This window comes from Anolis sagrei, chromosome 6, assembly GCF_037176765.1.
Source record: "Anolis sagrei isolate rAnoSag1 chromosome 6, rAnoSag1.mat, whole genome shotgun sequence".
NCBI lineage: Eukaryota > Metazoa > Chordata > Lepidosauria > Squamata > Dactyloidae > Anolis > Anolis sagrei.
The window spans coordinates 95,760,177-95,772,821 of NC_090026.1; the positions used below are offsets into that span (position 1 = coordinate 95,760,177).

The following is a 12,645-nucleotide window of genomic DNA, read 5'->3' on the forward strand; positions in this document are numbered from 1 at the left end:
TACATATATGGAATCTGCAAAACTTGTTTGGTGGCTACTTACGTGAGAGGTCTTTGTGTTGAAATGATGTAATCTGGTCTCCCATTTTTGTAAACCAGGCGTGCATTAGCTTGAACCCAGGCCCAGCGGTTTTCCTTGGTAAGTAGTCTAAAAACAGTCATACCACTCTCTCCAGTCTTTATCACTAGAAAAATTAAATAGAAAGCTATGCTTAATTTTTTGCAGGTAAGTTTGACATTCTAAGATTTAGGTTCATTCTAAGATTGACAATTTATTTATTTATTTATTTACTTTACTTTACTTGTAAATCAGGCGACTCAGAGCGGTTAACAACCAGTATCAGCAACTGGTTTATGTGATATATATATATATATATATATATATATATATATACACACACACACACACACACACAAATGCACAAACTAATAAACTAATAAAGCGAATATTATTGTGCCTCCTAAAACTCTAAAAAAGCAAGTCAAACAAATTTCAGAATAACAGATGGAATTAGTTATCATATTAACAGAAGCGGTTAACAACCAGTATCAGCAACTGGTTTATGTGATACACACACACACACACACACACACACACACAAATGCACAAACTAATAAACCGAATATTATTGTGCCTCCTAAAACTCTAAAAAAGCAAGTCAAACAAATTTCAGAATAACAGATGGAATTAGTTATCATATTAACAGAAGCGTACCATTGCTAAAGCACTGAGATACAATTCCTTGAATCTCACAAAGTCAATAGTTGGTTCTCAAGTAGTTTGATTTTTTTATTTACATTTATGTGAATTAGATACTGGCTTTCTCCTAAAGGTTAAACTCAAGTTAATTGCAAGTTTAAAAAACTGATACGGGTGAAAACACAAAACGTTATGATGATAAAATATAATTAAACCAGTTACAATATTAGAATACAACTGATTTTTTTTTTAAATTAAGAGCATGCCAATACACAAATATAGCACTCAATGATTTAAAGCTCTTTTCTCAGTGACCAGTCTACTGCCTAAAAAAAAAGCAAGCTTGTGGAAGGATAATAGCAAAAGGCCAGGTTATTTGCAATAATACAACTTAAGATAAAAATATTATGTCAATATTTTTCTTCTCTAAATTGTTAGTTGTTTCCAATGATGACATCAGGGTTTGGATAAAAAGTAGATAAAGTAGATCAAGGTCAGAGCATATTCTAAATTTAGATTTTGAAAAAAAACCCCTCTCTTAAAGTAGCAAATCTGCCTGAGAAAACTGCTGAATTAGCAGCAAGGGAGGTTAAAAAAAGGAAGTGCAAAGAGAAAGATGTAACAGCAACATGGAGACTCAATCTAAACGATTAATGTGTGAATATTAAAATACGCCTTCTGCCAACATAACTTCACATGTTTAATGTTTATGAATCTTTTGTTGTGAACCGGCCTGAATCCCTCTTCGGAGGTCGAGGAGACCGGGTTATAAAAGCTCTAAATAAATAAATAATGGAAGAAGGACATGTCAGAGGAAAGGCCTTGTTTGATAGTGGGTTGATGAGCTTAAGATACACTTCAGAAATTATTTTGGTGCATATTTTTATGAAACAGCCTGAACAGAAGGTGGTTCTTACTTCGGACATGTTTCTCCGCACAATAGAGCATATCAGCTGCATGGATAAATTGATATCCAGTTCCTCTCATGCACAGTTCTGCTTCTGTGTAACCCAGCACAATTCGTCCTCTGTAAAGAGATATTAACATGTTTTTATAGCACATTTCCATAGTTAAAATCAGCACATAAAGAAAAAAAAACCGACTCTAACCACATTCCCTCCAAAAGCAGAATTCATTAAAAAACTGGACAAGTAAAAATAACACTAGCCAACTAACAGCAATAACAAATGCAATACACCTCCATATGAAATGCTTTGCATCCTCACCAAAAAGATTTTAAAAAACGAACGGATACATTACAATATAACATTTAGCACACAGGCCAGGCATGGGCAAACTTTGGTCCTCCGGGTCTCTTAGACTTCAACTCCCACAATTCCTAAGAGCTGGTAAGCTTGCTGGGATTTCTGGGAGTTGAAGTCCAAAACACCTGGAGGGCTGAAGTTTGCCCATGACCGAAACTATCTGAAATGGATGACTGGCGTTTTGTTTCCAGTGTGACAGGATACCATATTTGTGCCCACTGGATACAATTCTTTTTTTCCTAAGAACTCTCATGGGACCTGAAGCTGTGAGCTGACACCAGTCCATAACTATTGCTTTAAAAGCATTGGAGGAATATGGTACAATATACTATTGACAGAAAAATAAAAAAAAATATTCCCTATCCAAAACCACCTGGCTTCCAACAATAGCTTAAAATCCTTTCTCAGCTGATAGGTCTCTAAAATCAAAATCATTTTTAGAAAAGAAAAGAACAGATTATGAATGAAGCTATGACTAAATTCAGGAATAATTAACTGAGGACAGTGTACAGCAGGCATGGGCAAACTTCGGTCCTCCACATGTTTTGGACTTCAACTCCCACAACTCCTAATACCCCTTCCTTAAGTGGCTGAAGGGGAAAAGGAAAGGTCCTGGGGCTGTTAGGAATTGTGGAAGTTGAAGTCCAAAACACCTGGAGGGCCAAAGTTTGCCCATGCCTGGTGTATAGGATAAGGAATAGGGGGATATGCAGTTATCTAGAAGTTACTGATCTATGATTCCCATGATCCCTCATAGTAGGTTAGATGTGGCTAGACTAATTATAGGCCTCAGTTTCCTCAATGCATAATATAGGATGAACTGATGTTTTAAAGCAATTGCTACCAGTATTACACATAACCTGTTTAATATGTTTAAGCTGCCCTATGCAATTTCGATTGAAGTGTACAGTTGGCTTTCCATATCCAGAGATTCTGTATCTACAAATTTGACCATCCATGGCTTAAAAACAAACAGAAATAAAAAAAAGCAAATCTTGATTTTGTCTTTTTGTATAAGGGACTTGAGCATCCATGGATGCTGGTACCGAGGGGGGGGGGGTGAGGTTGGGGGTTGTCCTGGAACCAAACCCCCAACAGATAACAAGAAATAACACCATGAAGAGAAAATATGATCATACATGGATCCAGCACTTACTTTGCATCACATCCTGTAGGTGTGAAGTCCAACTTGTGTTTAGTTCTGAAGATAAAGTTTTTGGTACGTATTTCAAGAATAGAAGGAGGCTGCAGTGGAGTAGCCACAGCAAACAATGCAAGCTGAGGAGACAGAGTAGTTCCATCCTTCCCTTTTTTATTCTGTCCATGGAGAAACTTTAATCTCCCTTGGAAATTCATGGCCTTTTGAGGAAGAAAAACAGATGTAACCACATGCTGTATTTTTAATATACAGTACATACTGTTATATTTTTGCCTAAATAGAACTATAAACATGAGATAACTCTATATATTTTTAATTTCACTCATAAATTTTAATTTCTTCAGCTACTGATGTTAGTATCAAAAATGTTGAGGACTACTGAATTTTAGATTCTTATTCATAAAAAATGAGGTGGAAAGACACTGTTATGCGCTATATGAACACTCCACAAATGTAGATGATATCCTCAAATATAACTGATGAAAGAGGTAGCTTTTCCTATTTTTGTTTGCTACACAGCATTTTCTTAAATACAGATAAAAACACATGAAACAAATTGCTTACCCTACTAACACAAGAGACGTTACTAGCAGTGTTCTTTGCTGCCAACATGTGCAGTATTTTACAACTGACTATACTCAATCCGTTGTTTTACAAAGAGCACAATACACTGATAAAAATTGGATAGTGTGGTTTTGTGTAAACCCTGAGTATTCAATCCACTAAAAACTGCCATGACTTTTCCATGTTTTTGTGGAATTATATACTGGCCAGACCTGAACTGGAGTCAATATAATGAAATCGATTCATATTCAAAAGTGAAACAGCTAGTTTCATTTTTTAAAGGTCTAGTATATCTCTGATTCCAGTTGTATAGGTATAGTATATACATCTTTTTTCCCGAAGACTTTGTGTGTGTTGCTTTTTGAGGGAGACGAGGAATAGAACCAGAAAACAAGAAATTCAAATATGTGGTGTCCCCAAAATTTATTAACAGTAAATGTTTCCTAAACATCACCTAGTGCCTTTTTTAAAGACATTTACACAAATCTGTTGTGCAGTCTTTACAGTAGACAATACAGAAGATGCATCAGCTGTACTTCATAAAAAGGTAAATTGACCTGTTTAGCAAGACTTGTAAATGCTGATTTGCTATCAGTAGATGTTTGATTTTTATACTTGTTTTATATACCTATATATTCAGGGTCATGTAAACATTTCTCGACCTGAAACACATTGTGAGTGGAAAAGTTTAAGAAGCCCTGATGTACAGCACTGCTGAAATGGGCAAGAGTAGTTAATGTTGCTCTCTTTTTAATTTTAGTGCCTCCTTGGTAATGTAAAAAAACACTTGGAATTAAGACCATCAAGCACACTTACTGTATTAAAAATTAAACACCATCTGGAAAGGTATTTGGTCAAATGCAGCAAGTTTCTTGGTATTTTAGCATCATAAATTGAGTAATAATATATAATTACACAGAGTCCCAAACTCAAGAGGAAAAGAAATATATTAGCAAGCTATTATTTGCCATAATGGGATTAAAAAGCTTTCAACTTATATGCACTTCATCATTTTTCCATCATTCCTTTACAGGGAATAAAGTTTAAAACTTCTGCTTGCAATCCGCAAAAAAACTTTTCTTTTCTGTTTGTCCAATCATTTGTAATAAATAAAGATGAACTAATATTTTCAGATCCAGATCTGAAAATATCTGGATCTGAAAATCCAGATCCAGGGGAGACGAGGATAGTTGATGCATATATCTACGGCTAAACTACATTGGTTTTAAGTTGATAAATTCCTATATATTTGTATTCTATTTTAATAGGACCAGACGTATGTTGTATGTTGTGTTTGCACTGTTTGTTTTTGATAAGTCCAACTGGCTAATCAATAAAAAATGTTGTTGTTGTTGTTGTTGTTATAAATCAGTCACAATTTGAACAAATTGTATTTTTCTGTGTTCAGCCATGGCAGTTTAATCCAAATTTCACGTGGATGCTTTACATTATTTTCCCTTCAATCTGCAGAAAGAGGTAAGGCAGCTGGGAAAAACAATACAAACCCAAGATCTTAGACAATATTATTTATTATGGGAATGAAGACGTTCCTATAAGTCTGAAATTGATCCTTATGTGATTGTGTACTTACTAAGAACCCAGATGAATTATCCAGCAAACAACGTAATCTACAGATGAAGTTTCGTTCCATAAATGAAGAATTCTCCGGAGGTAGCTGTTCTGGATTATAGTACGTTGTGGTCTGTGAAAAGCCATTATCTCCTACAATAAAATATAATAACTCCTTTAAGAGGACTATCTACCATTACTACATCAGCAATTACTTTCATAAACAAGGTTTCAAATCCTAAACAAGACATATATACTGTTTATATGAAAAACTTTTATATGTAAAAGAAATTCAACAGCCTTAATGATTTTAATATGAAATATTTTTCTTTTACTCTGTGATTTCTACCAACTGCAGAAAATCACATACTATACATAAAATGCTGGGAATATGAATGCAGATATGCCAAAGCATCTACACACATGTTCCTGAGATTTAATATGGGATGTGACCAATTTGTTTTTGGTGGCATCTGTAGGAGATTTCAGAACCAAAACTCCACAAATCCAGAGAGCCCGTTGTATTATGTTTTTGTGTGAAAATGTATTTCCTAAAGTTTTCCAAACATAGCAGCTAAATTGTCATTATCTTGTAATAGGCATATACATTCTCCCAAAGGAGGGATAAGTAAAAATTGGAGTTCATTTATGAAATAATCTGCTGCTCGAAAGAGTACAACTATCACTTCAACATGCTATTTTCGAGAGGTTAAACTGCAGCAAAATGCCTGTTTTCTATGTCTACTGTGATATTATCATAATTAATTTAATGGCTCTACATAAGTGATTTGAAGTGCCATGCTATTTTATGTATTCTGCAAAGCATGGGCATTCCCAGTTAATCTATAAACTTTGGAGCAGGGTCACTATTACCCTTTCATAGACAGTATTTTAATTCTTAACACAACAATGTAGAAAAATAAACCCACAAAAGTTTGTATCTGCCTAGCTAATATAGCTCCAGAATGTGAATATATTCTGGAATTGATTTAACACCCTTCACCTTTCCTGCTCAATGGATTGCCCATATACTTTTGGAAAGATCTTATGGAAAAGAAACATGGAAACACACTATTTAAAAAAATCATGTTCCCTTCTCAGCACTCTATAAGAGGCTACAGTTTCCAAATTCTCAATAAAAACTACAGCAAGTAACTCTAATTAACTGTGTACAACTCCCTTGATTCCATAGCATTGAGCCTTGGCAGTTATATTAGTATCAAACTGCATTACCTCGAAAGTGCAGATGCATCCCAATAAGTCTTTATCTCCTTAGATTCTGTAGTACAGATGTAGTCATATGATGTACACTGCACACTGAATGTCAGCTGCATGAAAAGTAGCCCTTGCTAGGTCATGGCTACTTTGCACAAAGAGATTAGTAAGACTATGAGTACTTAACTCCAATGTGAGTTTTCTCCAGGATACCTGAAACTTATCAAGTGCTTAAATATAGAGCTTATCAAGACATATATGCCACTACTTGATGATAGCAAATTCTCACCTGGCATTATTTGTCCAGAATCTGAAGACTGTACAGGATTTAGAGCCCAATGAAGTTGTCGCTGAAATTCTGGTCTGTCTTCTGTGTGTATTAATTCAAACACACTCTGGTGTATAATGTCAGACTAAATCCAAGAAACAGTGAAAAATAGTAATAAAATGCCTACTATTATTTGGAAGCTTTCTAAGCTTGATTTCTAAGCTTGATTTTAAAAATACATATTAACATTCATCCTGGTATATTTAAGATTAAGATTTATAATACAAAATTTATTGCCAGATTTGTAATATGGGAGATATAATGTGACTATAAGGAAAAACATTGTTTAAATATCATGGCTGGAATCCTGCTGGGAATTTAGGTAATAAACCTACTCACAAATGTGCTGTACAAAATAGTGTTGTTGTTCCTAGAAGAGGAGTATTGTTGTAGTTGGGGGATTACTGTAAACATTGAGCAAGCAGCTTAAACTTTAATGCACAACAGTACAATACTTTGACGGACAGGCTGCCTTTTCTTCAATGACAATGCAAGGAGAGAAGCAACAAACCTCTACAGAACCATGGTGACTGATCCAGAATGAAAGGTAATGGAAAGTCATGGGCACCCAACTGGAAAAAGTCCCCATATTTTATGGTGCACTGTGGTGTATTTCACAATGTAAGACCTTGCATCATGCCACATTATGTGGTGGGGGACTCCACTGCACAATGTGACATCTTGTGTGATCTCTTGCTACACACAGTCACAGTTCTCTAAAATGAAGGTATACCAGTCAACTACATAACTCAATCATAATAAAATCACACCTTGTAGCTGGTGATGCAAGTTCTCAGCCAATTTTATGGCAGGTTAACCCTTTGTAGATTTTCCTTAAAACTATGGTTCCAATGGGAGTATACCCCTTTATCCTGAGAAGATGTGAAACATATTAGACCCAGAAGAGAACTGAAACTGGTTTGCATACTTTCAGTCAAGTTAGAATATGATCCATTGAGCCAATGTCAGAGTTTTTATTCATTAAACAATACAGATGATGTTTTGCAATCTGCATAGTCAAACTAGTTTTATTTTTATCCTTCCATGAGGCATTACTCTTGGAACCACTATGGAAGAGGATTTGACTTCTATGCTTCCTTGAACCTCAAGTGATGAAATAACACTGCTCAGAAACTCAGCCAAAGATCTCAGAAGTTTGGCGATTCAGACAGGTGAGGCAATTTTAAAGATAGTCCCACTTATTCTACGTAAAATTAGATAACAGAAAAGATAAGAACAAAGTATGGGGCAAAAGAATTATTAAAATAAATTAACATCTTGATAAGTGATCTCACAGCTTTTCTTTAAAAATCTGCATCATTCTTTCTTTCCAGGACCGATTTGCCACTTCTATGGTCCAGAGAAATTGCATTTTCTAGTACTTTATCAGTAAAAGCTGTTCTTCAGAAGCAGAGTCATAGAATCAAAGAGTTGGAAGAGATCTTGTGAGCCATCTAATCCAACCCCCTACCAAGAAGCAGGAAATTTGCATTCAAAGCACCCCTGACAGATGGCCATCCAGCCTCTGCTTAAAAGCCTAATCAAAATAATAAAATTAATGATTTTTTGAAAAATGTATGTTTTAAAAAAGAAAGGCATTCTCTTACCTGCTGAAAACCCAAATAATCCTGGATTGTAGAAGACACATAAAATATGAGTGCATCGGATGTGACCACCAACACAAACCCATTCAATGCCTGGCGAGGGGAACAGCAATAAAACATCACTAATTAATGTTTCAGAAATGATTTTAAAGTAACATAAACACTGAGAAAAGTTAACCCATCCACTCTCAAAAATATACTGGAAAATGAGTATCGTAAACATGCTTAAAATATTATCTGACGCAATTTATTTTGCCAAGGTTATCTCTACATCTGTACAATAGTCTTACACATGAACCATCTCACATAGATATTATAGTGTTTATCACATTTTTTGGGAGAACCTGTTACGGTGACTATTTTTTTTAAAAAAAATATGGCATATGTTTCACCAGTACTACCAAGGCAAAATGAACAAGAACTATCTCACATAGATATTATAGTGCATATCACATTTTTCAGGAAAACCTGCTACATTGACTATTTTTTAAAATATATATATATAAGGCATTTATTTCACCAGTGCCACTGAGGCAAAATGAACATATTTATAAACACATAAATAAATAGAAACAATAAATTACATACAACAACTTCCATAAAGTTCTTAAAAATTCACAACAGCTAGGTTAGCAACTGAACCTGATTTTAAGGACTGACCCTATGAAACAATAGGGTTTTAGCTGCCTAGAGTTTTAGCTGAAAATCATAAGGAATGGAGCTATTCTGGCCATCTGTCATGTTTTGGCTGCCTTAATATTTAGAGTTTTGAAAATATATGATATATTCTATGATTCTAAGTACTAGATGAAAATTTTATGCTTGCACTGCTATGCTATGTACTTCCCATTCTATAACGTTTTTCATCGTAACTATGACTCATACCTGTAGTAAAAGTTCTCCTTCCAGCAGATGCATATTTTCCTTGGGTTTTGTAACCCTGCTATTGTCCTGGATGCCATTTCTGTCAGACTTTGCAGAACTGGACGATTTTAGTGCAACTGTAGAAACAAATGAAATAAAGCTTCAGTATTTCTATGAACAAATTCACCTTTGTTTGAAACAGACATTTCATGTTAATGGATGGCTGGACAAAATAATCTATGTACAGAAAGTCTGTAAAATTAGAAACCATATCTGCAGTTCTCCTTACTTATGCCTAAGAAAAATGTTCTATCCAGGAATATGTTAAGTCTTCCGGGTAATTCTATGACCTCCTTTCCCCAGAAGTTAACACACAGTTACCCTGGAAGTTCCCAGAGAAGATGCCTTGCTAGGAATCTCTAGGTCTTCTAGTGCAACTCCATGGTATGCTGGAACTGAAAGTTGGGTAATGTAATGGTATTCGGTCATTTCTGTAATTTCAGGTAACTGCTGTCAGGCCAGGAAAGTACAGATATGGGATCTTACTGTAATTTAGAAGCGCTTCCCTAGAGAAGAACAGTTTTTCCCAAATTAATTGAATAAAAGTATCAGGGAGACATAATCCAGAGCAATAATAATGCCAGGACCAAACTGTTTCACACTAAATATATTTATGCTACTGTTTTTATTTTTATTGCTGAAACTTCTTATGTATCTCTTATGTTTCTACTATTGTATATACAATCCATAATGCATATTGACAGTGAACAAGAAAATGAAGTGGAAGATTATCCATTTTAAGCTCTCATAAGCTGAAGATACATTAAAACTAGTTCCATATAACAAACATTTAAATTCATTTCTGCTTGTATAAATCCCTCAATGAATATGAATGAAAACAATTAAGATGCTGATTAAGCACACTGATCAGAATCCTAGAAAACACTGACACGTGGTTGGTGTGGGAGGGAAAAAAAAGCAGCTTATATGAAACTAAGGATCTATATGGGTTCCTGGAACTCATAATATGGTACTTGGCCCTGTTACATTATTTAAGGATACAATGCTATCATTCTCAATGATGACTAGTATTTCGAGTAAGCACGGTTATGCATGGTTAGTACTTAGATGGGAGTTCACCATGGCAGGCACTGTAGGTAATGATAAACCCCTCTAAGTATCCCTTGCCCAATGGAGTTAATGGTGACTCATCAGTCAACAAGCAACTTGAAGGCACACGCGCGCACACCTGTTTTCTGTCTCACTTTGATGACCTCTTTAGTAAAGTAGAAATTGTAACCACCTTTTCCACTCTCTCCTTCCCACCGTAGTTCATCAATTCAATTCACAAAATGTACTCCATAGTGCTCTAATATACTATAATTTGACACAAGTGCTTTAGCTTGTCAGTGGAAATCAGAAGAAACTGGGTACCCTTCTGACCTTATAATCAATTCATGCCTAGATTTCCCAGGCTCCAACAGTATGATTGATTGACACACATACACACACTATTGTTATATCACTGAAATATATATTCACAAGCATATTTTGCAATACATTTGTTGGCTTGAAAAGCGCAAGCGTTTTCTGCGCATATTTAATTTCTTTCAAAAAGTAAAACTCAAGCGCATTAAAGCCAATCTGCCAGTTCAAGTCCAAATATTTTAGACAGCTTACAGGCTTACTAAATTCTGCCTCACGCTAACAGAACAGCACCACTGTTAGCAAGAAACAATGGCAGTCTACTTCAGACAAAGAAATCTTTTAAATCTACTGCACAGAGTTGCCATGAACTTTTAAACTAGGCAGGTTTTTACAAGCATTTTACCAATCTCTTATCTCCAGTTATTGCTCATTAATTAGTAAATGCCACTGTATGCTATCATAACTTAAGATGTGTCTCCCTTCATTAGCAAATCTGTGGTGGGGGAAGACATTCACAATAAGCCAAAGTAAATGGGGGGTGGGCACAAGAGTAGGTAAATTATAGGCAAGTAAAAGTTAAGGTTATCATATCTCTACTGAACATGCAAAAAATGCCAGATATTTTTTTTCAAATTATAAATTCCTGTTGGATCATTCTGATATGCACTTCCATGTACATTCTGAGTGGACCTATATAACTATTAACAATGTAATCTTGGCTGCATCTTACTGCTTGCTGCTTCTTGGAACTCAACACATCAGATTTACTAAGTAGATTTACAAGCTGCAATCTTTAGAGATGGCTTTATTTCACAGCTGTTATCTAACTTTTATGCAAATTTCTGACTGGAATAAGGCCAATTATCACAACTGACTGCCAATGACTAAACAATTTATGATACATCTATTAAAATGAATTCCTCTTTAAATAATACAAATTCTATTATTAGTCCGTCTTTATACGGCCCTTGTGAGGGAAAAAACCTCAGTCCATTGTAGCTTTATCACCCTAATTATATAAAAAGATATAGGTGGGAGTATTTTAAAAGAAGTCAGAATAAAAAAATCTAATAGAAGATGAACAAATACAGTGGACCACAGGTTCTGTATTTTCAGATTCAACCAACCATGACTCAAAAATATTTGGGAGAAAAAAAAATTGAAAAGCAAAGTTTGATTTTGCTATGCTGTTGTGTAGGCACACCCTGCTGTAGCCTCCCACCATTTAACAGATCCCCAGGCTCTGTCTAGCACTTGTTTGTTTGCCATTTTTACATCAGGGATGCCATTTTACTACACCACTGCATATAATGGGATTGAAGCATCCACAGAGATTGACATCCATGGTAGGTCCTGGAAGCAAATCCCAGTGTATACAGAGGCAGCTTCCTGTATAATTAATTTTAAATGTAAATCCAATACTAACTAAAGCAGTTGTTTATAATAAGCCAGCAACTGCCGAAAGAAAAAATAGGAGAGAATGAAAACAAACATAATTGTGAAATGTTTATGAATATTCTGTTACATGAATGAAACAGGCACACAAAATCATACAATGGATTCTATTAACATGCTTATTTTATATTGGTACAGTAAAGATCCATAAAGCATATAAACCCTTAGGATGAAGTGTGCTCATGCGCGCCACAAAAATGATTCCTCTTTCAGAAAGTGACCAGAGGAAGACATCATCCCTACAACAAGGGACACAAAGGAAATTAAACATTATAGTGAGTCTGACATAAATTATTAATGCCATCATGCTGGAAGATATAGCAGTATGTTTAAATGAAAACTTGACCTGGCTTGGGCTGCAAAGCACACTAAATTAGTAGAGAAGAAAGAGACCATGGACCAGAGAAGTAGCAACTAGGGGTAAACTTTCTTCCATGGTTTTTATTTTAAAGTCTGGCCTTTTACATCTGGAGCAAGACATAGTCTTTATCTCTA

At 35.2% G+C, this 12,645-nt stretch overlaps 1 protein-coding gene across 2 annotated transcripts in view; it reads right to left on the bottom strand.

The window, feature by feature from the left end:
- Nucleotides 1-12,645, bottom strand: part of AHR (aryl hydrocarbon receptor) — a 98,340-nt gene that overhangs the window by 42,181 nt on the left and 43,514 nt on the right. For both annotated transcript variants that reach the window (XM_060782143.2, XM_060782142.2), the window contains exons 3-9: nucleotides 9,289-9,404; nucleotides 8,407-8,496; nucleotides 6,761-6,884; nucleotides 5,279-5,409; nucleotides 3,121-3,323; nucleotides 1,617-1,726; nucleotides 43-184 (exon numbers count right to left, since the gene is read on the bottom strand). In XM_060782143.2, the coding sequence (XP_060638126.2) occupies nucleotides 43-184; nucleotides 1,617-1,726; nucleotides 3,121-3,323; nucleotides 5,279-5,409; nucleotides 6,761-6,884; nucleotides 8,407-8,496; nucleotides 9,289-9,404 (916 nt within the window). The remainder of the gene's footprint in view (nucleotides 1-42; nucleotides 185-1,616; nucleotides 1,727-3,120; nucleotides 3,324-5,278; nucleotides 5,410-6,760; nucleotides 6,885-8,406; nucleotides 8,497-9,288; nucleotides 9,405-12,645) is intronic.